The sequence below is a fragment of the Syngnathus floridae genome, unplaced genomic scaffold, assembly GCF_059516105.1.
Source record: "Syngnathus floridae isolate MCC-2025c unplaced genomic scaffold, RoL_Sflo_1.0 HiC_scaffold_29, whole genome shotgun sequence".
Classification (NCBI taxonomy): Eukaryota; Metazoa; Chordata; class Actinopteri; order Syngnathiformes; family Syngnathidae; genus Syngnathus; species Syngnathus floridae.
The window spans coordinates 106,455-133,313 of record NW_028284058.1 but is presented as its reverse complement, the minus strand read 5'-3'; the positions used below and the strand labels follow the sequence as shown (position 1 = coordinate 133,313).

Below are 26,859 nucleotides of genomic sequence, written 5' to 3'. Positions count from 1 at the left end.
CCACCTCATCACACACTTGCAGTACGCATGACTTAGTTCGTTGCTGGAGGAAGGTAGCACAAAAACAGTTTTGAACTTTGAACGAGTGCTTGTGTGTGTGTGTTGCGGGGCGTTTTCAGTCTCAGGAGGATCGGGACACGCGACGGTTTCATCTGAAAATCGCTGAGCTCAGCGCAGTCATCAGGAAACTGGAGGATCGAAACGCCCTGCTTTCTGAAGAGCGCAATGAACTGGTAATTTATTGACGGCACGCTTGAAGGTTTGCGCTACGTTTGATGCGCGCCATCCAGCGAGGCACCCATTGCGCTTGCTTATTAGTTGAGCGGCGCGGCGAGTCGGTTGCCTGGTAGATGTCTTTTATTGGGAGCCAAAGCCACGATTCCGTTCAAACCGATGCAAAAGGAATGGATACGTTCTGGCCCGCGTGTTGTGCGTCTTTCACATCCCGCACTTCATGCTTGCAGCTAAAGCGACTGAGAGAAACAGAAAGCCAGTTTCTGCCACTCCTGTACAAAAACAAACGCCTGAGCAGGAAGAATGAAGAACTCTCGCTGGTGCTGTGTCGCCTTGAAAACAAAGTGCGCTTTGTCACCCAGGAGAACGAGGAGATGGCAAGCTTGGTAAGTCGACGCGGACAACGGCGGCGTGCCAACAGAGTCCACTGCATTTGTGTTCCACAGAGAAGGCCTAGTTCGCTCAATGACCTGGACCGCGGTTGCGGCCAGCAGGACGGTGAAATGGAGTTCCTTCAAGTTGTGGAGCAGCGGCACATCATCGACGACTTGTCCAAGGTCTTCAGGCAGGCGACTCGGTGCACGTACGGCAGCGCCGCGCTCGCTCGCTGTCGCCAGGAAACCTTTTCCGTCCAAAGCTTGGCCGGCGGCCGCCATCCAAAAAATTGGCCCCTTAAATTCCGACCTTTCAAGCAGGAGCATTGTGCGCACGCGTTTGAACACGCTTTAGACTTGTTTTGCCGTTTTCAGCAGCTCAAAGCTCCCGTTTTGTCAGCGCCTTTGCCACTCGCTGTGCGCTGAAAACGACGGACTTGCCCGGCTGCTCAGCCCGTCAACCATGAGCCGCGAGCGCGACGTCATTGTCCGTAGGCAGCTAGTGGCAAAATGCACCCTGTTAGAGTTGCGCTCGCTCCAACTTATTTTGCAAGAACCACACGGGAGACAAGTAAGTTCTTTTGGACACCTGCAGGTGGAGAGTCCATCCGTTGTACGAATGAAGTCTGACTCTCGGCTCCTGCACGAGCATTTTAATTAAGAGAAACAGGGTGGGTGTAAGAGTGGATTGAATAGAGGAAGCCCTTGACCTCTAGTCAAAACATAGCAAGGGGTGTTTTACGACTTTGTGTAGGAAGGGATAAGCGATAGGGATAAATAAGGGATAAATAATATTATTTATTACAGGTCGCAGTCAAAGTCAAAGCAACACAATGATACGATAAAGATAATCTGGAAAACCCTGACACACCCTGTAGTTGTCACTTTTGGAAAAGACGAGCGTCCCTCCAATCATCGCCGGTGACGTGTTTTTCAGGCTCTGGAGACAGGAGCTCATGTCAGAAATGTCATTGTGAGTCGCGTTTGTTTCTGCGCCGGAGCCGTTCGTTCCCTTTGCATCCAAAGAATCTCAAAGGCGGATTATTTGTGTCGACAGGAGAGAGATTTGCTGCTACGATACCGACGTCGAGAATCTCTGAGGAGTAACAAAGCGTGAGGTCCTGCAAGGTGAGTCTGTTTGTTTGCGGCTGCTTGGTGTTGCGCAAGATGAAATGGCCTTTTTCTCGCTATCGTTCCTCTCGTCGATTCATCGTGAGGTGTCGCTTCAGTTTGTTCAGAGAGATGTTTGCTTCCGCGCCCGCAGGTCATCGAAACATTTTACGGCTACGACGAAGACGTGTTGGTGGACTCGGACGGATCGTCCTTGTCTTTTCACACCGACAGAACCCCCGACACGGAACCCGAAGAGGTAGCCCGCCATTTCTGCCAGCGTATTGGCACCAAACATTCCTCTTCAGCCTGGAATCGGACTCGTCTTTGCGTCGCGGGTGCTTTGTCGCCGGTCTGACTGATTCTGGTACTAGTGCTGTGTTGCATTGGTGTGTGCATGAAGAGGCGGAGCTTCGCTACCGCCAGCTGACGCAAGAATATCAAGCGCTGCAACGAGCCTACGCTCTGCTAGCCCAGACCAGCGAAAGGGGACTACGACGCCGAGAAGGAGATCAAGGTGGCGCCCCTTCCCGCAACCCCCGGCCGGGTCGCAGCCTCCCCGTTCTCACCCAGCCTCGGGTGTTCTCTGGTCTGAAAGGAGGAGGAGGAGCCTCCCTCCTCCTCCTTTCAGACCAGAGAAAAGCTGATGGTAGAAATGGGTCACTATCAAAGCAGAGTAGCAGATCTGGAGTCAGCGCTGAAGCAACAAGGACAGGTAAGCTCATCAATGAGCACACCTTTTTCTCAGACAAAATAGCTACATTCTTCAGTCACTCATCCGTCTGGCATTACTGGACCAACCCCCCCCCCCCCCCCCCCCCGAACGTGGCTGGGAAAATGCGGAGAAAAGCAAATGTCATTTTCCAGTCAACCAAAGAATTTGTGGATGAAAATGACACAACATTCCAAAGCTGTCCACGCGTTTGTCTCTTCTAGAATGTCAAGTGGGTGGAGGAGAAGCAGCTGCTGCGTCAGAGCAATCAGCAGTTGGCCGAAAAGGTGACGGAAAGAAAGGCGCTGGGCGGAGTCGCTTGGCGTCACACCTGTCGGGAAGCCCCGCAGATGAGGTCTGACTGTCTTTTCAGGTCAGGCGGATGGAGGCGGAAGAAGCGCGTCTGAAAGAGCACATCCAGGATATCCGAGACCAAAACGAACTGCTTGAGTTCCGCATCCTGGAGCTGGAGGTGGGAAGACTCGCACAAGCGTGTTGAGGCCAGAGATGTGACGGACGGACGGACGGACGGACGGACGGATGCATGCCTCTGCCTTTCAGGAGAGGGAGTGGCGCTCCCCCGTCTTGAAGTTTCTGCAAGTCCGTTTCCCAGACGGCCTCAGCCCTTTGCAGATCTACTGCGAGGCCGAGGGCGTGAGCGTACGTAAGGCGTCCCTCGCAACCCTAACCTTAACCCGAGGTCCCAGAACACCTTACATTGCTCCTTGCGCCTTTCCCCCGGACATCGTCATCAGTGATCTGATGAAGAAGCTGGACATCCTGGGCTATAACGCCGTAAGTGTATGTCGAACTCCTTATGTTCGCACTCCACGAGACTCGGCGGCTCAAATGTGACTTTTGGAAGGCTTTGCGCTGAAAGAAGCTTGTTGACGCTGTGCCTTTGGGCTCTTGCAGAATCTCACCAACGAGGAGCAGGTGGTCGTGATTCACGCCAGGACCCTTCTCACCCTAGCCGAGAAGGTAACGCGCACGTCCACGCACGCTCTCGCATTCTGCTTATGTGACAGCAGCCTTTCCTCAGTGGTTAGAATACATCAAAGTGACCAAGTCAGCACTTCAACAGAAGATGTTGGACATTGAAAGTGAGAAGGTAGACAGACACGCGACATCAGCCAAGGGGAACTCCGGCAATGTGCCCCAACAATTCTGACCTTGAGCTGTGCTAGGATATGTTCTGCAAGCAGAAGGGCTACCTGGATGAAGAGTTGGACTTCAGGAAGTGTTCCATGGACCAGGCTCATAAGGTAAGCCGCCCTCAAATCTCCCGCCGGACCACTGATGGACGAGGATTGCGGCCCAGAGGATCCTGGAGCTGGAGGCCATGTTGTACGAGGCGCTACCGCAGCGGGACTGCCCCGCCACGGACGGCGAAAAAGCCAGCCACGCTGGCGTGAATGACGTGCTGACGGCGGATCAGAGAGAAGAGCTTAGGAGCGCCGTGGACCAATGGAAGCGAGCCCTGATGTGCGAGTTGAGGGAGCGCGACGCTTGCATCCTCCAAGAGAGAATGGATCTGCTGCACAGCGCGCAACAGGTAAGGGCCCAAAGCCAGCCCGGCACTTACTTGCACGCTTACTGGCTTTTGAATGCCACTTTCCATTTGTCCGTCCTAGAGGAACAAAGAGCTGAAAGAATTCATCGAAGCTCAGAAGAGACAAATCAAACAATTGGAGGAGAAGTTTCTGTTTCTCTTTCTATTCTTCTCCTTGGCCTTCATTCTGTGGCCCTAACACCAGCTGGTGAGTGAGCTCCAGCGGCACCGCACTCGACACCTCCGATACACTGCCAGCCGGTCTCAGACGTTGGCAGACGCTCCGATGCCAACGTATACCCCCCGCCACGGTGACAGAGGCACCGCGTCACACCGGCGCTCATCCAATCAGAAGGCAGGAAAAGCAAATTCACATGCAGGGCACTTTTGAACCAGAAGAGAGCGCCACAAAAAACGGTTGTTGTCCCAAACGCGCACTAAAAAGGGTCAGAATAACAAGAGTCCCACTGGCCAGCCGGGGCCACCCGTCCAGCTGTTTCTTCAGGGGGGAAAAAAATTGGAGTCACCGGTGAGTACATTTTGCATTTAGCTCTGCTTTTCTGCTTCTGTCTTCAAGTGTGTGGCATCCTGCGATCAAAGAGTCAGCCAACCCCAAAGCGGTTGACCTCAACGTCCCACCACCATGCCTACCAGAGCAGGTGACGTGATGCTTTGGACATCCTTCCGTCTCAGATGCCCAAAAGTACTCTTTGCCACATCTGCGGCAATACGGTGTCTTTTCAAAGATGCAAATAAATCCAGCGTGGGCGGAACACGCACGTCTTCGGTTTTTCCCGCTTTGTTTGTGTGACAGCTGTTGTGAAAATTTTATACAAATAAAGTTGTATAGTACAGGTTTGGCCAAGCCGCAACTCCCGAACCGCATGCGGCTCTTTTATGTTCATATCAACATTTGTGTGTGTGTGTGTGTGTGTGTGTGTGGGGGGGGGGGGGTTGTGCGTGTTGGCTTCACTTGAGTTCAATTTGGTATTTTGGTCAAAAGCGCATGTGGTGAAATTCCACAAAGTAGGATGGGCAAACACATTTCTTTAAACTATGAGTGTCAATTGGGCTCTCGAAATGGCAGGGAAAAGATGCACAGCAAAACGAAAATACGTAGATGAACACAGGACGTTTTAATCAGAGTGGGAAAGTTTCTATTTTTTGTTGAACGTGATGGCAAACCATTCTGCCTGATATGTCAGACCTCAGCGCATTTCAAAGATTCAAATCTTCAGCGCCATGCACTTCAGCTCACTCCATGCTAACATTGATCAGGCGTCGAACCCGCATCATCATGCTTAAGAGGTGGCCATGCTAACCAGTGCGCCATTATGTCAACGCATAATAACTAAGTCTACTGGTCAAAACAGCGGTTACTATATGACGTCGCTACGTCGTGGTCACGTGACGCAGACAAGACGTCAATGGACGTGGGCAGAGTTAACTTGTTTAAAAGGGAGTAGGCAGAAGAAATATTTAATTTATTTAAATCTATTTTGAGTGCACACCATTATGCCAATGCATAACAACTGTAAATCTACTAAACAAAACAGCGGTTGCTATATGACATCTGCCACGTCGTGGTCACGTGACATACGTGACGTCGATGGGCGTAACTTTCGCCGGAATTCAAATCCGCGGGGAGAGTTAACTTGTTTAAAAGAGAGTGGGCAGAAGAATTATTTAATTTATTTAAATCTATTTGGTGTGTGCGCCATTATGTCAATGCATAACAACTGTAAGTCTACTAAACAAAACAGCGGTTGCTATATGACGTCTGCCACGTCGTGGTCACGTGACGCGGACGTGACGTCGACGCCTACTTTACATCCCACCGATCACAGGACCCCTCGGCTGCATAACCGTGCCCCCTTCCCAACCAATCGGATTTGCTATACGCGAAAACGACGCCAATGGAAAGAGCTTCCGCCCAAATTTAAATCCGTGGGCGTGGCTCGCAGCAGGAAGTAGGAAAATGGCGGCGATGTTGACAAAGACACAGCGGATGGTAACAAACGACTAACAAGAGAAATATTTTTATTTTCTGCTTGCAACTGGACCGTCCAGAGCGTACACGGTAAGTACAACTCATCGTTTTTAAAAAGAAGTACTTTTGTTGCCCTGAAAAGCGAGTGAGCGTGGCGTTTGTGGGGGACGTCGAATTTCGACGATTCTTTCTGGTCAACGGTTGTAAATGATTGTGTTGATTAAAAAAGAAAACTTGATGTAACTCTACTTTTAACTGCCGTTTCAGATAGATTTGGAATTGCATCACATCCAATTTTGCCTAGAGCGTACACGGTAAGTAACACTCGTTGTGTTTAAGGAGATTTACGTTTGTAATAGCAGAAGTGTAGCCGCGTTGCGTTGTACGTGTGAATGTTGGTCCGGGCGAAATGTTAATGTTTAATTTCATTCCTTTAGGTTCCACGGTGTTTGTTGGCTGCAAGTTTTCCACTGCAAGAAGAGGCTCATATCATTGACCAGGAGCGAGCTACAATGGTGAGTAGCCATAACATTTATGTTAAACACTTCCTATTTCATGTCTAACAGTACTTGATTTAACAAATAACCATAAATAAATACAGTGTGGGCACTGAAGTTAACATATGTGATTATACTGCCTAATCTGTCACCGAGTAGATTGTTGCAAAGTAATATAAGATCCAAAGTTGTAATTCAGAATAGTTTTCAAAAGAAGGCCATTAGAATTATATACAAGTCTGATTACCCTGAACAAGCTATTAATTAAATCACAAATTCTTCAATCCAAAGATTTGGTAGATTATCAGACAAATAATGTCTAACAGTAATTGATTTAACACATCACGATAAGTAGATTGAGTGTGGGCACTCTCAAGTTAACATATGTGATTATACTGCCTAATCTGTTACAGAGTATGTTGTTGCCAAGTAATGTAGAATAGATCCAAAGTAGTAATCCAGAATAGTTTTGAAGAGGCCATTAGAATAATAAACAAATCTGATTACCTTGAACATAATAACAAGCTAAGTGTTTAATATGTCCTATGAAGTCAAAATTGGGCACCATCATGTGGTGAAATTTGGAATTGCATCACATCCAATTTTGCCTGGGAACAAACACATTACATAAATCTTAGTTTTGAATAAGCCACTCCTTCTCAAACAAGTAAACTCTGCCCATTTTGCGCAGTAGATGTTCTGTTAATATCTAGTATTTATACAAAGTCATAATTTAAATTGCTTTCAACCTTCATTCATCGGTTCAACCAACATTACTCGCTCTTATTACCAACTTGTATTGATTTAACTAAGCGTTTAATACTTCCTATCAGGTCTCAAATCGAGATTTGGCAAAATACAATTTCAGCAAATCCAATTTTGCCAGGGAACAAAAATAGATTAAATAAACTAAATAAGTCCTCTTCCCATTAAATAAATCAGAAAAGTCTGTCTTGTAACCAGTCCTCTTCAAACAAGTAAAGTCTGCCCATTTTGTGCCGTAGATTTTGTGTCTATGCCTAGTATTTAAACAAAATCATAATTTAAACGACTTCTTTCCTTCATTCACTTTGGAAATTTGGAATTGCAGCAAATCGAATTTTGGCAGGGAACAAAAATAGATCAATTAAACTAAATAAGTCTTCTTCCCATTAAATAAATTAAAAAAGTCTGTCTTGTAACCAGTCCTTTTCAAACAAGTAAAGTCTGCCCATTTTGTGCCGTCGATTTTGTGTTAATGCCTAGTATTTATACAAAATCATAATTTAAAGGACTTCATTCCTTCATTCACTTTGGAAATTTGGAATTGCAGCACATCAAATTTTGCCTGGGAAGAAAAGTAGATTAAATAAATTTAATAAGTCTTACTACTTCCCATTAAATAAATTAAATACGTCTTACTTGTTCCCACTCCTTTTCAAAACAGTAGTTTAAAACGAGGGCCCTTCACTCAATCTTTAACCTCAACCCCGCACGTTGTGTTGTATCTGTGAATGTTGGTTGTGGCCAAATGATAGTTTTCTTTCATTCGTTTAGGTTCCAAGAAAACTTGATGTAACTCTACTTTTAACTGCCGTTTCAGATAAGCGGGTATTACGTCGCAGTCAAATGCCGCGGATATGACGTAATTGCCCGAACCTCCGCCAAAATTCAAATCTGTTGGCGCGATGGCCGTGAGCCACTGAGCAGCGACGATTATCAACAGAAATATCTTTATTTTCTGCTTGCAACTGGACCGTCTAGAGCGTACACGGTAAGTAACACTCATTGTGTTTAAGGAGATTTACGTTTGTAATAGCAGAAGTGTAGCCGCGTTGCGTTGTACGTGTGAAAATTGGTCGAGGCGAAATGTTAATGTTTAATTTCATTCCTTTAGGTTCCACGGTGTTTGTTGGCTGCAAGTTTTCCACTGCAAGAAGAGGCTCGTATCATTGACCAGGAGCGAGCTACAATGGTGAGTAGCCATAACATTTATGTTAAACACTTCCTATTTCATGTCTAACAGTACTTGATTTAACAAATAACCATAAATAAATACAGTGTGGGCACTGAAGTTAACATATGTGATTATACTGCCTAATCTGTCACGGAGTAGATTGTTGCAAAGTAATATAAGATCCAAAGTTGTAATTCAGAATAGTTTTCAAAAGAAGGCCATTAGAATTATATACAAGTCTGATTACCCTGAACAAGCTATTAATTAAATCACAAATTCTTCAATTCAAAGATTTGGTAGATTATCAGACAAATAATGTCTAACAGTAATTGATTTAACACATCACGATAAGTAGATTGAGTGTGGGCACTCTCAAGTTAACATATGTGATTATACTGCCTAATCTGTTACAGAGTATGTTGTTGCCAAGTAATGTAGAATAGATCCAAAGTAGTAATCCAGAATAGTTTTGAAGAGGCCATTAGAATGATAAACAAATCTGATTACCTTGAACATAATAACAAGCTAAGTGTTTAATATGTCCTATGAAGTCAAAATTGGGCACCATCATGTGGTGAAATTTGGAATTGCATCACATCCAATTTTGCCTGGGAACAAACAGATTACATAAATCTTAGTTTTGAATAAGCCACTCCTTCTCAAACAAGTAAACTCTGCCCATTTTGCGCAGTAGATGTTCTGTTAATATCTAGTATTTATACAAAGTCATAATTTAAATTGCTTTCAACCTTCATTCATCGGTTCAACCAACATTACTCGCTCTTATTACCAACTTGTATTGATTTAACTAAGCGTTTAATACTTCCTATCAGGTCTCAAATCGAGATTTGGCAAAATACAATTTCAGCAAATCCAATTTTGCCAGGGAACAAAAATAGATTAAATAAACTAAATAAGTCCTCTTCCCATTAAATAAATCAGAAAAGTCTGTCTTGTAACCAGTCCTCTTCAAACAAGTAAAGTCTGCCCATTTTGTGCCGTAGATTTTGTGTCTATGCCTAGTATTTAAACAAAATCATAATTTAAACGACTTCTTTCCTTCATTCACTTTGGAAATTTGGAATTGCAGCAAATCGAATTTTGGCAGGGAACAAAAATAGATCAATTAAACTAAATAAGTCTTCTTCCCATTAAATAAATTAAAAAAGTCTGTCTTGTAACCAGTCCTTTTCAAACAAGTAAAGTCTGCCCATTTTGTGCCGTCGATTTTGTGTTAATGCCTAGTATTTATACAAAATCATAATTTAAAGGACTTCATTCCTTCATTCACTTTGGAAATTTGGAATTGCAGCACATCAAATTTTGCCTGGGAAGAAAAGTAGATTAAATAAATTTAATAAGTCTTACTACTTCCCATTAAATAAATTAAATACGTCTTACTTGTTCCCACTCCTTTTCAAAACAGTAGTTTAAAACGAGGGCCCTTCACTCAATCTTTAACCCCAACCCCGCACGTTGTGTTGTATCTGTGAATGTTGGTTGTGGCCAAATGATAGTTTTCTTTCATTCGTTTAGGTTCCAAGAAAACTTGATGTAACTCTACTTTTAACTGCCGTTTCAGATAAGCGGGTATTACGTCGCAGTCATGTGCCGTGGATATGACGTAATTGCCCGAACCTCCGCCAAAATTCAAATCTGTTGGCGCGATGGCCGTGAGCCACTGAGCAGCGACGATTATCAACAGAAATATCTTTATTTTCTGCTTGCAACTGGACCGTCTAGAGCGTACACGGTAAGTAACACTCATTGTGTTTAAGGAGATTTACGTTTGTAATAGCAGAAGTGTAGCCGCGTTGCGTTGTACGTGTGAAAATTGGTCGAGGCGAAATGTTAATGTTTAATTTCATTCCTTTAGGTTCCACGGTGTTTGTTGGCTGCAAGTTTTCCACTGCAAGAAGAGGCTCGTATCATTGACCAGGAGCGAGCTACAATGGTGAGTAGCCATAACATTTATGTTAAACACTTCCTATTTCATGTCTAACAGTACTTGATTTAACAAATAACCATAAATAAATACAGTGTGGGCACTGAAGTTAACATATGTGATTATACTGCCTAATCTGTCACGGAGTAGATTGTTGCAAAGTAATATAAGATCCAAAGTTGTAATTCAGAATAGTTTTCAAAAGAAGGCCATTAGAATTATATACAAGTCTGATTACCCTTAACATAACAACAAGCTATTAATTAAATCACAAATTCTTCAATTCAAAGATTTGGTAGATTATCAGACAAATAATGTCTAACAGTAATTGATTTAACACATCACGATAAGTAGATTGAGTGTGGGCACTCTCAAGTTAACAGATATGATTATACTGCCTAATCTGTTACAGAGTATGTTGTTGCCAAGTAATGTAGAATAGATCCAAAGTAGTAATCCAGAATAGTTTTGAAGAGGCCATTAGAATAATAAACAAATCTGATTACCTTGAACATAATAACAAGCTAAGTGTTTAATATGTCCTATGAAGTCAAAATTGGGCACCATCATGTGGTGAAATTTGGAATTGCATCACATCCAATTTTGCCTGGGAACAAACAGATTAAATAAATCTTAGTTTTGAATAAGCCACTCCTTCTCAAACAAGTAAACTCTGCCCATTTCGCGCAGTAGATGTTCTGTTAATATCTAGTATTTATACAAAGTCATAATTTAAATTGCTTTCAACCTTCATTCATCGGTTCAACCAACATTACTCGCTCTTATTACCAACTTGTATTGATTTAACTAAGCGTTTAATACTTCCTATCAGGTCTCAAGGCAAGATTTGGCAAAATACAATTTCAGCAAATCCAATTTTGCCAGGGAACAAAAATAGATTAAATAAACTAAATAAGTCTTCTTCCCATTAAATAAATCAGAAAAGTCTGTCTTGTAACCAGTCCTCTTCAAACAAGTAAAGTCTGCCCATTTTGTGCCGTAGATTTTGTGTCTATGCCTAGTATTTAAACAAAATCATAATTTAAACGACTTCTTTCCTTCATTCACTTTGGAAATTTGGAATTGCAGCAAATCGAATTTTGCCAGGGAACAAAAATAGATCAATTAAACTAAATAAGTCTTCTTCCCATTAAATAAATTAAAAAAGTCTGTCTTGTAACCAGTCCTTTTCAAACAAGTAAAGTCTGCCCATTTTGTGCCGTCGATTTTGTGTTAATGCCTAGTATTTATACAAAATCATAATTTAAAGGACTTCATTCCTTCATTCACTTTGGAAATTTGGAATTGCAGCACATCAAATTTTGCCTGGGAAGAAAAGTAGATTAAATAAATTTAATAAGTCTTACTACTTCCCATTAAATAAATTAAATACGTCTTACTTGTTCCCACTCCTTTACAAAAAAGTAGTTTAAAACGAGGTCCCTTCACTCAACCTTTAACCCTATTTATTCACCTTCTAGGCTAAGTGTTAAAGGCTAAGTGTTAAAGGCTAAGTGTTAAAGGCTAAGTGTTAGAGGCTAAGTGCCAGAGGCTAGGCGCCAGAGGCGAGTTTTTGTGGGCTGAAGTTTTAGTGGGGTTAGTGTGAATACAATCCAAAAGAATACAACAGAATACAATACAATAGAATATAATACATAGATTAAATTCAATAGCTCTTACTACTTCCCATTAAATAAATTAAATACGTCTTACTTGTTCCCAATCCTTTTCAAAAAAGTAGTTTAAAACGAGGGCCCTTCACTCAACCTTTAACCTCAACCCCGCACGTCACATTGTGTTGTATCTGTGAATGTTGGTTGTGGCCAAATGATAGTTTTCTTTCATTCGTTTAGGTTCCACGGTGTTTGTTGGCTATGTTTTCCACTGTCAGAAGGATGAAAATACAAAGTACAACGCTTGGACGTGGGCGAAGACGTCACCGGTGAGTCCTTCCTTCCTATTTATTTACCTTCTAGATGCTAGAGGCTAAGTGTTAGAGGCTAAGTGTTAAACACAATACGAACAACACAACGATACTGCACTGAACAACACGATACCGCACTGAGAAACACGATACCGCACTGAACAACACGATACCGCACTGAACAACACCATGCCGCACTGAACACCATGCCACACTGAACAACACCATCCCGCACTGAACAACACCATGCCGCACTAAACAACACCATGCCGCACTGAACAACACCATGCCTCACTGAACGACACCATGCCGCACTGAAAGACACCATGCCGCACTGAACGACACCATGCCGCACTGAAAGACACCATCCCGCACTGAACACCATGCCGCACTGAACAACACCATCCTGCACTGAACAACACCATCCCGCACTGAACAACACCATGCCGCACTGAACAACATTATGCCGCACTGAACATTATGCCGCACTGAACAACACCATGCCGCACTGAACAACACCATGCCGCACTGAACAACATTATGCCGCACTGAACAACACCATGCCGCACTGAACAACACCGTGCCGCACTGAACAACACCATGCCGCACTGAACAACATTATGCCGCACTGAACAACACCATGCCGCACTGAACAACACCATCCTGCACTGAACAACACCATTCCGCATTGAACACCATGCCGCACTGAACAACACCATCCCGCACTGAACAACACCATCCCGCACTGAACAACACCATGCCGCACTGAACAACATTATGCCGCACTGAACAACATTATGCCGCACTGAACAACACCATGCCGCACTGAACAACACCATGCCGCACTGAACAACACCATGCCGCACTGAACAACATTATAACGCACTGAACAACACCATCCCGCACTGAACAACACCATGCCGCACTAAACAACATTATGCCGCACTGAACAACATTATGCCGAAATGAACAACACCATGCCGCACTGAACAACACCATGCCGCACTGAACAACACCATCCTGCACTGAACAACACCATCCCGCACTGAACAACACCATGCCGCACTGAACAACACCATGCCGCACTGAACAACACCATGCCGCAATGAACAACACCATCCCGCACTGAACAACATTATGCCGCACTGAACAACATTATGCCGCACTGAACAACATTATGCCGCACTGAACAACATTATGCCGCACTGAACAACACCATGCCGCACTGAACAACACCATCCTGCACTGAACAACACCATCCCGCACTGAACAACACCATGCCGCATTAAACAACACCATGCCGCACTGAACAACACCATCCTGCACTGAACAACACCATGCCGCACTGAACAACACCATGCCGCACTGAACAACACCATGCCGCACTGAACAACATTATGCCGCACTGAACAACATTATGCCGCACTAAACAACATTATGTCGCACTGAACAACACCATGCCGCACTGAACAACACCATGCTGCACTGAACAACATTATGCCGCACTGAACAACACGATCCCGCATTGAACAACACCATCCCGCAGTGAACAACACCATGCCGCATTGAACAACACCATGCCGCACTGAACAACACCATGCTGCACTGAACAACATTATGCTGCACTGAACAACACGATCCTGCATTGGACAACACCATGCCGCACTGAACAACACCATCCTGCACTGAACAACACCATGCCGCACTGAACAACACCATGCCGCACTGAACAACATTATGCCGCACTGAAAAACACCATGCCGCACTGAACAACACCATCCCGCACTGAACAACACCATGCCGCATTGAACAACACCATGCCGCACTGAACAACACCATGCTGCACTGAACAACATTATGCTGCACTGAACAACACGATCCTGCATTGAACAACACCATGCCGCACTGAACAACACCATCCTGCACTGAACAACACCATCCTGCACTGAACAACACCACCCCGCACTGAACAACATGATCCCGCATTGAACAACACCATCCCGCACTGAACAACACCATGCCGCACTGAACAACACCATTCCGCACTGAACAACACCATGCCGCACTGAACAACACCATGCCGCACTGAACAACACCATGCCGCACTGAACAACACCATGCCGCACTGAACAACATTATGCCGCACTGAACAACACCATGCCGCACTGAACAACACCATCCCGCACTGAACAACACCATGCCGCATTGAACAACACCATGCCGCACTGAACAACACCATCCTGCACTGAACAACACCATCCCGCACTAAACAACACCATGCCGCACTGGACAACATTATGCCGCACTGAACAACACCATGCTGCACTGAACAACATTATGCTGCACTGAAAAACACGATCCTGCATTGAACAACACCATGCCGCACTGAACAACACCATCCTGCACTGAACAACATTATGCTGCACTGAAAAACACGATCCTGCATTGAACAACACCATGCCGCACTGAACAACACCATCCTGCACTGAACAACACCATGCCGCACTGAACAACACCATGCCGCACTGAACAACATTATGCCGCACTGAAAAACACCATGCCGCACTGAACAACACCATCCCGCACTGAACAACACCATGCCGCATTGAACAACACCATGCCGCACTGAACAACACCATGCTGCACTGAACAACATTATGCTGCACTGAACAACACGATCCTGCATTGAACAACACCATGCCGCACTGAACAACACCATCCTGCACTGAACAACACCATCCCGCACTGAACAACACCACCCCGCACTGAACAACACGATCCCGCATTGAACAACACCATCCCGCACTGAACAACACCATGCCGCACTGAACAACACCATTCCGCACTGAACAACACCATGCCGCACTGAACAACACCATGCCGCACTGAACAACACCATGCCGCACTGAACAACACCATGCCGCACTGAACAACACCATGCCGCACTGAACAACACCATGCCGCACTGAACAACACCATGCCGCACTGAACAACATTATGCCGCACTGAACAACACCATGCCGCACTTAACAACACCATCCCGCACTGAACAACACCATGCCGCATTGAACAACACCATGCCGCACTGAACAACACCATCCTGCACTGAACAACACCATCCCGCACTAAACAACACCATGCCGCACTGAACAACATTATGGCGCACTGGACAACATTATGCCGCACTGAACAACACCATGCTGCACTGAACAACATTATGCTGCACTGAACAACACGATCCTGCATTGAACAACACCATGCCGCACTGAACAACACCATCCCGCACTGAACAACACCATGCCGCATTGAACAACACCATGCCGCACTGAACAACACCATCCTGCACTGAACAACACCATCCCGCACTAAACAACACCATCCTGCACTGAACAACATTATGGCGCACTGGACAACATTATGCCGCACTGAACAACACCATGCCGCACTGAACAACACCATGCCGCACTGAACAACACCATGCCGCACTGAACAACACCATGCCGCACTGAACAACATTATGCCGCACTGAACAACACCATGCCGCACTGAACAACACCATGCCGCACTGAACAACACGATCCCGCATCGAACAACACCATCCTGCACTGAACAACACCATGCCGCACTGAACAACACCATGCCGCACTGAACAACACCATTCCACAGTGAACAACACCATGCCGCACTGAACAACACCATCCTGCACTGAACAACACCATCCCGCACTGAACAACACCATGCCGCATTGAACAACACCATGCCGCACTGAACAACACCATCCTGCACTGAACAACACCATGCCGCACTGAACAACACCATGCCGCACTGAACAACACCATGCCGCACTGAACAACATTATGCCTTACTGAACAACATTATGCCGCACTAAACAACATTATGTCGCACTGAACAACACCATGCCGCACTGAACAACACCATGCTGCACTGAACAACATTATGCCGCACTGAACAACACGATCCCGCATTGAACAACACCATCCCGCACTGAACAACACCATGCCGCATTGAACAACACCATGCCGCACTGAACAACACCATCCCGCACTGAACAACACCACCCCGCACTGAACAACACCATGCCGCACTGAACAACACCATGCCGCACTGAACAACACCATGCCGCACTGAACAACACCATTCCGCACTGAACAACACCATGCCGCACTGAACAACACCATGCCGCACTGAACAACACCATGCCGCACTGAACAACACCATGCCGCACTGAACAACATTATGCCGCACTGAACAACACCATGCCGCACTGAACAACACCATCCCGCACTGAACAACACCATGCCGCATTGAACAACACCATGCCGCACTGAACAACACCATCCTGCACTGAACAACACCATCCCGCACTGAACAACACCATGCCGCACTGAACAACATTATGGCGCACTGAACAACATTATGCCGCACTGAACAACACCATGCCGCACTGAACAACACCATGCCGCACTGAACAACACCATGCCGCACTGAACAACATTATGCCGCACTGAACAACATTATGCCGCACTGAACAACACCATGCCGCACTGAACAACACCATGCCGCACTGAACAACACCATGCCGCACTGAACAACACGACGTCGCACTGAACAACACGACGCCGCACAGAACAACACGACGCCGCACAGAATAACACAATACCGCACAGAACAACACAATACCGCACAAACAGTTTTAGATAATATTACGTCGCAGTCATGTGACGCGGACATGACGTCAATAGGCGGAACTCACGGCAAAATTATAATCCGTGGGCGTGGCTTGCAACAGGAAGTAGGAAAGCGGCAGTTCTGGCAAACAAGACACAGCGGTTAGTAACACGATGACTAACAAGGCAAATATTTTTGTTTTCAGCTTGCAACTTGACCGTCTAGAGCGTACAAGGTAATTACAACTGTTTTTTTTTTAGCCCTGAAAAGCGAGGGAGTGTGGCGTTTGGGAGGAATGTCGAACTCGGCGTCTGCTTCCAGCCACAGACGCCAAATTTCGACGATTATTTCGACTGGTCAACGGTTGTAAATTATTGCGTTGACTAAAAACTTTATTTAACTCTACTCTTAACTTTGCCGTTTCAGATATGCGGGTATTACACCGCGGAAATGACGTCAATAGGCTGAACTCTCGCCAAAATTCAAATCTGTGGGCGCAATGGCCTTGAGCGAGACACCGGATACAAACACGACGATTATCAACAGAAATATCTTTATTTTCTGCTTGCAAGTGGACCGTCTAGAGCGTACACGGTAAGTACAACTCATTGTGTTTAAAAAGATTTACGTTTGTGTAGTTTGCGTTGCGTTGTATCTGTGAATGTTGGTTGAGGCTAAATGTTAATGTTTAATTTCATTCCTTTAGGTTCCACGGTGTTTGTTGGCTGTATGTTTTCCACTGCAAGAAGAGGCTCGTATCATTGACCAGCAGGAGCTACAATGGTGAGTACCCCTTTCGTCTTCCATTTATGTTAAACACTTCCTATTTCATGTCTAACAGTACTCGATTTAACAAATAACCATAAATAAATACAGTGTGGGCAGTCACGTTAACATATGTGATTATCCTGCCTAATATGTTTATCACAAATATGTCACTAATCACTAATATGTTTATTTGTTTATCACAACACCTTTGGACCTTCAGCAATCGATTATTTACCTTCATCTACATAGAGACAGAACGATGGTGTCTTAAACATCTCATTCATTTCACCAAATAACTTCACGCAGGTGGATAACGGCCGTCTCGGTCACGCTATGTTGCGTGATGCAGTTTTGAAGAACCAAATGCATTTATTCAATGAATAAGTCAAGCTAGTTCTATGTTTATGATGTTGTAAGTTACGGTACCGATTGAAGTTGAGTTCGAAGCCAGTGGAAAACAGCGCTGCGTTTGTGCTCTCCAGGTACAAATGTTGTGATCTCTGACTGACGACCGGGCGAGACTCGAGTAAGAGATGTCCAAACGAGCTCCGGCAGGGCGGGCCAAGGCGGAGCGAACGGACGCCCTTCAGGCCGCCAATGACGAGCTGAGAACCAAACTGATGGACGTCCAGTTAGAACTTCAGCAGGAGAAGAACAAGGTGAAAACCTCAACAGACAGACACTGCCTGCCTCCCTGCCTGCCTCCCTGCCTGCCTCCCTGCCTGCCTCCCTCCCTCCCAGTTTTCCCGATGTAGATTAGACATGCGTGTGCCATGACTGTGTCAGCCTACATCAACAAATGCACCGAGGACGTCAGCACCACTAAGAATATCATCACCCGGGGCAACCAACGACCCTGGATGACTGAGGAGGTACGTCAAACGCTACGAGCGCGGAACTCTGCCTTCAAGTCTGGCGACAAGGAGACACTGAGGACAGCGAGAGCCAACTTGAACCGTGCCATCAGGATAGCGAAGCGAGACCGCAGTCGAAAATTTCAGGATCGTTTCCACGACGTCAAAAACATCAGGAGTATGTGGCAAGGCATACGGGCGATTACAGACTACAACTCACCCTCCCCCCCCCCGGTGGGTGTAGTTGATGCTGACTTTCTAAATGGTCTAAATAACTTCTTTGGGAGGTTCGAGGCACTAAACGGCACTCCAGCAGTTAAAACTGTCCCCCATCAGGAAGAGGAGGTACTCTGCCTTGACTCCGCCGATGTGTTGAAGACCCTGAGGAGAGTCAACCCCTGTAAGGCCCCTGGCCCCGACAACATTCCTGGGCGTGTGTTCAGGGAATGTGCAAGTCATCTGGCTGGGGTCATCACAGACATTTTTAACACCTCGCTGGGCCAAGCCACAGTGCCGGCGTGCTTTAAGACTGCCTCCATCATTCCGGTGCCGAAGAAACCTCAAATCACCTCATTTAATGATTACCGGCCTGTTGCACTGACTCCGGTTATGATGAAGTGCTTCGAAAGGCTGCTTAAAGGTCACATCGTTTCCAGACTCCCCCTATTATTTGACCCGTTCCAGTTTGCCGACCGGCAAAACCGCTCCACTCAGGACGCCATCTCCTCCGTTCTTCACCTGAGCCTGGCTCACCTGGAGGAGAAGAACACCCATGTGCGGAGGCTGTTCCTGGACTTCAGCTCAGCGTTTAACACCATCATCCCACAGCATCTGGTAGGAAAATTGGAACACCTGGGCTTCAACACCCCCCTTCGCAACTGGCTGCTAGACTTCCTCACCAACAGACCTCAGTCAGTCCGGGTCGGACAGAACACCTCTGATGTCATCACCCTCAGCACAGGCTCCCTTCAGGGCTGCGTCCTGAGCCCCCTGCTGTGCACCCTGATGACACACGACTGCGTCCTCAGGTTCACCACCAATCACATCGTGAAGTCAGCAGACGACACAACGGTGGTGGGGCTCATCAGAGACAACAACGACCTGGACTACAGAGAGGAGGTGGAGCAGCTGGTGGGCTGGTGCAGAGAAAACAGCCTGATCCTGAATGAGGAGAAGATGAAGGAGATCATCGTCGACTTCAGGAAAAAACAGCCTCACCACGCTCCACTGATCATCAACAGCTCAGCTGTGGAGGTGGTCAGCACCACCAAATTCCTGGGGGTCCACATCACAGAAGACCTCACCTGGACTATGAACACTACGGCACTGGTCAAGAGGGCACAGAAGCGCTTGTACTTCCTGCGGAGGATGAGGAGAGCCCACCTGCCCCCACCCATCATGAGGACGTTCCACAGGAGCACCATAGAGAGCATTCTGACAAGCTGTCTCTCTGTGTGGTGTGGAGGCTGCACCGCCTCCGATTGGAAGAACGTGAGGAGAGTGGTGAGGACAGCAGAGAGGATCATAGGGGCTCCTCTTCCCTCCATTCAGGACATTTCATCTCAGCGCTGCATGTCCCGTGCCCGTAACATCATCAATGACCCATCACACCCCCACCATGGACTGTTCTCCCTGCTGCCCTCTGGGAAGAGGTTTGCAGCATCCGCTGCAGGTCCACCAGGTTCTGCAACAGCTTTTTCCCTGCTGTCATCAGACTGTTGAACACTAGAACTGTTGAGCTCTAAACTGAACTCTGCATCACACATTCACAGAACTGTACTTTATGACACTACGGACCTCTATCTTGCACTATCTCGCACTACCAACTTTACTGAACTTGTATAAACCCTTTAAATAGAAGTTTAATACATGGTTTAGCATTCCTCTGCACACTCTTGAATACTGTTTTGCCTACTTGCACTATTGCATAATTATCACTGCTGCACTTTATACTTATTTTTAATATATATATATATATATATATATATAGTATATATGTATATATATATATTTTCATAGGATATGTTACTTCTATTCAACTGCAATATCACTACTTTGTTGTAAGACGTATGCAACGGAATTTCGTTTTGTATGCACCATGTGCAGACAAGATGACAATAAAGTTTGTCTAAGTCTAAGTCATGTCAGGTCAGCTGTCTGGAGAGAGAGAGAAGTCAGGACCTGCGGGCGGAGCACCACCGTGCCACCGCCGCCATGACGGAACTCAAAAGCAAACTCCATGAGGAGAAGCAGAAAGAGTTAGCCATTACCAGGGAGACATTACTGCGGCAGCATGAAATGGAGCTGATGAGAGTGATCAAAATCAAAGATGGAGAGATCCAGCGACTGAATGCCTTGGTCCTCAGCCTGAGGGACGGCTCCATGGACAAGGTGATCCGCTCTATCCGTGTCTGACTATCCGCACGCCACGTCGGGCTTCGATGCGGCCGCTACCGTATTGTGTAGCTTGTCCCCAGTAAGCGTCGCGGCGCTCCGTTGCGGTCTCAACGGCCCGGTGTGGCGCAATGTCTGCTCAGGTGAGGAGGGGGGGCGCTTTGCTGGCGGAGGTGGAGGAGACGCGGCGGTGTCGGGAGACCGAGCGGTGTCGCCTCCACCAGGAGCGCGGAAGAAGCCCTGGCAGCGGCCCAGCAGGCCTGGCAGTCCCGAGCGGCCGAGCTCCGATCGGCTCATCACCAGCATCGGGAGGAGCTGAGCCGAACCAAGAGAGACTGCGAGAGGGAGATCCGCCGACTGGTAGGACTGATCAGATGCGCGGTGCGTGGCTATGTTCCCAATTTCGTTGTATACCTGCAGTGCAATGACACCTAAGGCATTCTATTCTATTCTATTTCACAAGAAGAAAATGTCCGGTTGCTCGCTTCGCTTTTGTCACAGCAAAGGTGTTCTAGTCGATTCAAGAAAAAAATTGGCCGGTTGCTCTCTTTGTTTTTGTCACAATTCTGGCAAATGAGTTTGCCCGCCTGCCTGAGCGCTCCCCGTTTGTACATCCAGACGGATGAGATCAAGCTGAAAGACAGAGCGGTTAGTGTTTTGGATGAAGCCCTGGGGCCGGCCACGTCCACCGCCTTCAGCTGCAGACTCAGGCTGCCGAGCAGCAGATCGCTGCCCTGAGGGAATCCCAAAGGGCGGGCCTAAACTACCCTGGAAGTGGGGTCAACGCCGCTACTAGCAATCCTCTTCATTGCGTAAGCCACCTCATCACACACTTGCAGTACGCATGACTTAGTTCGTTGCTGGAGGAAGGTAGCACAAAAACAGTTTTGAACTTTGAACGAGTGCTTGTGTGTGTGTGTTGCGGGGCGTTTTCAGTCTCAGGAGGATCGGGACACGCGACGGTTTCATCTGAAAATCGCTGAGCTCAGCGCAGTCATCAGGAAACTGGAGGATCGAAACGCCCTGCTTTCTGAAGAGCGCAATGAACTGGTAATTTATTGACGGCACGCTTGAAGGTTTGCGCTACGTTTGATGCGCGCCATCCAGCGAGGCACCCATTGCGCTTGCTTATTAGTTGAGCGGCGCGGCGAGTCGGTTGCCTGGTAGATGTCTTTTATTGGGAGCCAAAGCCACGATTCCGTTCAAACCGATGCAAAAGGAATGGATACGTTCTGGCCCGCGTGTTGTGCGTCTTTCACATCCCGCACTTCATGCTTGCAGCTAAAGCGACTGAGAGAAACAGAAAGCCAGTTTCTGCCACTCCTGTACAAAAACAAACGCCTGAGCAGGAAGAATGAAGAACTCTCGCTGGTGCTGTGTCGCCTTGAAAACAAAGTGCGCTTTGTCACCCAGGAGAACGAGGAGATGGCAAGCTTGGTAAGTCGACGCGGACAACGGCGGCGTGCCAACAGAGTCCACTGCATTTGTGTTCCACAGAGAAGGCCTAGTTCGCTCAATGACCTGGACCGCGGTTGCGGCCAGCAGGACGGTGAAATGGAGTTCCTTCAAGTTGTGGAGCAGCGGCACATCATCGACGACTTGTCCAAGGTCTTCAGGCAGGCGACTCGGTGCACGTACGGCAGCGCCGCGCTCGCTCGCTGTCGCCAGGAAACCTTTTCCGTCCAAAGCTTGGCCGGCGGCCGCCATCCAAAAAATTGGCCCCTTAAATTCCGACCTTTCAAGCAGGAGCATTGTGCGCACGCGTTTGAACACGCTTTAGACTTGTTTTGCCGTTTTCAGCAGCTCAAAGCTCCCGTTTTGTCAGCGCCTTTGCCACTCGCTGTGCGCTGAAAACGACGGACTTGCCCGGCTGCTCAGCCCGTCAACCATGAGCCGCGAGCGCGACGTCATTGTCCGTAGGCAGCTAGTGGCAAAATGCACCCTGTTAGAGTTGCGCTCGCTCCAACTTATTTTGCAAGAACCACACGGGAGACAAGTAAGTTCTTTTGGACACCTGCAGGTGGAGAGTCCATCCGTTGTACGAATGAAGTCTGACTCTCGGCTCCTGCACGAGCATTTTAATTAAGAGAAACAGGGTGGGTGTAAGAGTGGATTGAATAGAGGAAGCCCTTGACCTCTAGTCAAAACATAGCAAGGGGTGTTTTACGACTTTGTGTAGGAAGGGATAAGCGATAGGGATAAATAAGGGATAAATAATATTATTTATTACAGGTCGCAGTCAAAGTCAAAGCAACACAATGATACGATAAAGATAATCTGGAAAACCCTGACACACCCTGTAGTTGTCACTTTTGGAAAAGACGAGCGTCCCTCCAATCATCGCCGGTGACGTGTTTTTCAGGCTCTGGAGACAGGAGCTCATGTCAGAAATGTCATTGTGAGTCGCGTTTGTTTCTGCGCCGGAGCCGTTCGTTCCCTTTGCATCCAAAGAATCTCAAAGGCGGATTATTTGTGTCGACAGGAGAGAGATTTGCTGCTACGATACCGACGTCGAGAATCTCTGAGGAGTAACAAAGCGTGAGGTCCTGCAAGGTGAGTCTGTTTGTTTGCGGCTGCTTGGTGTTGCGCAAGATGAAATGGCCTTTTTCTCGCTATCGTTCCTCTCGTCGATTCATCGTGAGGTGTCGCTTCAGTTTGTTCAGAGAGATGTTTGCTTCCGCGCCCGCAGGTCATCGAAACATTTTACGGCTACGACGAAGACGTGTTGGTGGACTCGGACGGATCGTCCTTGTCTTTTCACACCGACAGAACCCCCGACACGGAACCCGAAGAGGTAGCCCGCCATTTCTGCCAGCGTATTGGCACCAAACATTCCTCTTCAGCCTGGAATCGGACTCGTCTTTGCGTCGCGGGTGCTTTGTCGCCGGTCTGACTGATTCTGGTACTAGTGCTGTGTTGCATTGGTGTGTGCATGAAGAGGCGGAGCTTCGCTACCGCCAGCTGACGCAAGAATATCAAGCGCTGCAACGAGCCTACGCTCTGCTAGCCCAGACCAGCGAAAGGGGACTACGACGCCGAGAAGGAGATCAAGGTGGCGCCCCTTCCCGCAACCCCCGGCCGGGTCGCAGCCTCCCCGTTCTCACCCAGCCTCGGGTGTTCTCTGGTCTGAAAGGAGGAGGAGGAGCCTCCCTCCTCCTCCTTTCAGACCAGAGAAAAGCTGATGGTAGAAATGGGTCACTATCAAAGCAGAGTAGCAGATCTGGAGTCAGCGCTGAAGCAACAAGGACAGGTAAGCTCATCAATGAGCACACCTTTTTCTCAGACAAAATAGCTACATTCTTCAGTCACTCATCCGTCTGGCATTACTGGACCAACCCCCCCCCCCCCCCCCCCCCGAACGTGGCTGGGAAAATGCGGAGAAAAGCAAATGTCATTTTCCAGTCAACCAAAGAATTTGTGGATGAAAATGACACAACATTCCAAAGCTGTCCACGCGTTTGTCTCTTCTAGAATGTCAAGTGGGTGGAGGAGAAGCAGCTGCTGCGTCAGAGCAATCAGCAGTTGGCCGAAAAGGTGACGGAAAGAAAGGCGCTGGGCGGAGTCGCTTGGCGTCACACCTGTCGGGAAGCCCCGCAGATGAGGTCTGACTGTCTTTTCAGGTCAGGCGGATGGAGGCGGAAGAAGCGCGTCTGAAAGAGCACATCCAGGATATCCGAGACCAAAACGAACTGCTTGAGTTCCGCATCCTGGAGCTGGAGGTGGGAAGACTCGCACAAGCGTGTTGAGGCCAGAGATGTGACGGACGGACGGACGGACGGACGGACGGATGCATGCCTCTGCCTTTCAGGAGAGGGAGTGGCGCTCCCCCGTCTTGAAGTTTCTGCAAGTCCGTTTCCCAGACGGCCTCAGCCCTTTGCAGATCTACTGCGAGGCCGAGGGCGTGAGCGTACGTAAGGCGTCCCTCGCAACCCTAACCTTAACCCGAGGTCCCAGAACACCTTACATTGCTCCTTGCGCCTTTCCCCCGGACATCGTCATCAGTGATCTGATGAAGAAGCTGGACATCCTGGGCTATAACGCCGTAAGTGTATGTCGAACTCCTTATGTTCGCACTCCACGAGACTCGGCGGCTCAAATGTGACTTTTGGAAGGCTTTGCGCTGAAAGAAGCTTGTTGACGCTGTGCCTTTGGGCTCTTGCAGAATCTCACCAACGAGGAGCAGGTGGTCGTGATTCACGCCAGGACCCTTCTCACCCTAGCCGAGAAGGTAACGCGCACGTCCACGCACGCTCTCGCATTCTGCTTATGTGACAGCAGCCTTTCCTCAGTGGTTAGAATACATCAAAGTGACCAAGTCAGCACTTCAACAGAAGATGTTGGACATTGAAAGTGAGAAGGTAGACAGACACGCGACATCAGCCAAGGGGAACTCCGGCAATGTGCCCCAACAATTCTGACCTTGAGCTGTGCTAGGATATGTTCTGCAAGCAGAAGGGCTACCTGGATGAAGAGTTGGACTTCAGGAAGTGTTCCATGGACCAGGCTCATAAGGTAAGCCGCCCTCAAATCTCCCGCCGGACCACTGATGGACGAGGATTGCGGCCCAGAGGATCCTGGAGCTGGAGGCCATGTTGTACGAGGCGCTACCGCAGCGGGACTGCCCCGCCACGGACGGCGAAAAAGCCAGCCACGCTGGCGTGAATGACGTGCTGACGGCGGATCAGAGAGAAGAGCTTAGGAGCGCCGTGGACCAATGGAAGCGAGCCCTGATGTGCGAGTTGAGGGAGCGCGACGCTTGCATCCTCCAAGAGAGAATGGATCTGCTGCACAGCGCGCAACAGGTAAGGGCCCAAAGCCAGCCCGGCACTTACTTGCACGCTTACTGGCTTTTGAATGCCACTTTCCATTTGTCCGTCCTAGAGGAACAAAGAGCTGAAAGAATTCATCGAAGCTCAGAAGAGACAAATCAAACAATTGGAGGAGAAGTTTCTGTTTCTCTTTCTATTCTTCTCCTTGGCCTTCATTCTGTGGCCCTAACACCAGCTGGTGAGTGAGCTCCAGCGGCACCGCACTCGACACCTCCGATACACTGCCAGCCGGTCTCAGACGTTGGCAGACGCTCCGATGCCAACGTATACCCCCCGCCACGGTGACAGAGGCACCGCGTCACACCGGCGCTCATCCAATCAGAAGGCAGGAAAAGCAAATTCACATGCAGGGCACTTTTGAACCAGAAGAGAGCGCCACAAAAAACGGTTGTTGTCCCAAACGCGCACTAAAAAGGGTCAGAATAACAAGAGTCCCACTGGCCAGCCGGGGCCACCCGTCCAGCTGTTTCTTCAGGGGGGAAAAAAATTGGAGTCACCGGTGAGTACATTTTGCATTTAGCTCTGCTTTTCTGCTTCTGTCTTCAAGTGTGTGGCATCCTGCGATCAAAGAGTCAGCCAACCCCAAAGCGGTTGACCTCAACGTCCCACCACCATGCCTACCAGAGCAGGTGACGTGATGCTTTGGACATCCTTCCGTCTCAGATGCCCAAAAGTACTCTTTGCCACATCTGCGGCAATACGGTGTCTTTTCAAAGATGCAAATAAATCCAGCGTGGGCGGAACACGCACGTCTTCGGTTTTTCCCGCTTTGTTTGTGTGACAGCTGTTGTGAAAATTTTATACAAATAAAGTTGTATAGTACAGGTTTGGCCAAGCCGCAACTCCCGAACCGCATGCGGCTCTTTTATGTTCATATCAACATTTGTGTGTGTGTGTGTGTGTGTGTGTGTGGGGGGGGGGGGGTTGTGCGTGTTGGCTTCACTTGAGTTCAATTTGGTATTTTGGTCAAAAGCGCATGTGGTGAAATTCCACAAAGTAGGATGGGCAAACACATTTCTTTAAACTATGAGTGTCAATTGGGCTCTCGAAA

The 26,859-nt window shown here is 47.7% G+C and overlaps 3 protein-coding genes and 2 long non-coding RNA genes across 6 annotated transcripts; all 5 read left to right on the top strand.

Annotated features, from left to right (window-relative positions):
- The first annotated feature begins 1,142 nt into the window (after positions 1-1,142).
- On the top strand, positions 1,143-2,273 carry LOC148378729 (uncharacterized). 2 transcript variants are annotated; one of them, XR_015855679.1, is made up of 4 exons: positions 1,143-1,581; positions 1,666-1,736; positions 1,873-1,977; positions 2,122-2,273. It is a non-coding gene; the product is annotated as an uncharacterized LOC148378729 (long non-coding RNA). The 2 variants fall into 2 exon arrangements; XR_015855678.1 differs by having other exon boundaries at positions 1,143-1,736.
- A 1,076-nt stretch (positions 2,274-3,349) lies between these two features.
- LOC148378728 (janus kinase and microtubule-interacting protein 3-like) lies at positions 3,350-4,213 on the top strand. The gene is made up of 4 exons (XM_088367725.1): positions 3,350-3,411; positions 3,473-3,541; positions 3,618-3,985; positions 4,065-4,213. The coding sequence occupies exons 3-4, from the start codon at positions 3,773-3,775 to the stop codon at positions 4,179-4,181; spliced, it is 330 nt and encodes a 109-aa protein (XP_088223851.1). The 5' UTR covers positions 3,350-3,411; positions 3,473-3,541; positions 3,618-3,772; the 3' UTR covers positions 4,182-4,213.
- A 128-nt stretch (positions 4,214-4,341) lies between these two features.
- LOC148378727 (uncharacterized) lies at positions 4,342-17,553 on the top strand. The gene is made up of 10 exons (XM_088367738.1): positions 4,342-4,730; positions 6,242-6,286; positions 6,410-6,487; positions 8,052-8,222; positions 8,346-8,423; positions 9,988-10,158; positions 10,282-10,359; positions 12,204-12,292; positions 17,169-17,198; positions 17,390-17,553. The coding sequence occupies exons 1-10, from the start codon at positions 4,626-4,628 to the stop codon at positions 17,415-17,417; spliced, it is 873 nt and encodes a 290-aa protein (XP_088223864.1). The 5' UTR covers positions 4,342-4,625; the 3' UTR covers positions 17,418-17,553.
- A 5,385-nt stretch (positions 17,554-22,938) lies between these two features.
- On the top strand, positions 22,939-24,069 carry LOC148378726 (uncharacterized). Its single transcript, XR_015855680.1, has 4 exons — positions 22,939-23,377; positions 23,462-23,532; positions 23,669-23,773; positions 23,918-24,069. It is a non-coding gene; the product is annotated as an uncharacterized LOC148378726 (long non-coding RNA).
- A 1,076-nt stretch (positions 24,070-25,145) lies between these two features.
- LOC148378725 (janus kinase and microtubule-interacting protein 3-like) lies at positions 25,146-26,009 on the top strand. The gene is made up of 4 exons (XM_088367726.1): positions 25,146-25,207; positions 25,269-25,337; positions 25,414-25,781; positions 25,861-26,009. Exons 3-4 carry the CDS (start codon positions 25,569-25,571, stop codon positions 25,975-25,977), a joined length of 330 nt encoding a protein of 109 aa, XP_088223852.1. The 5' UTR covers positions 25,146-25,207; positions 25,269-25,337; positions 25,414-25,568; the 3' UTR covers positions 25,978-26,009.
- Positions 26,010-26,859: the final 850 nt, after the last annotated feature.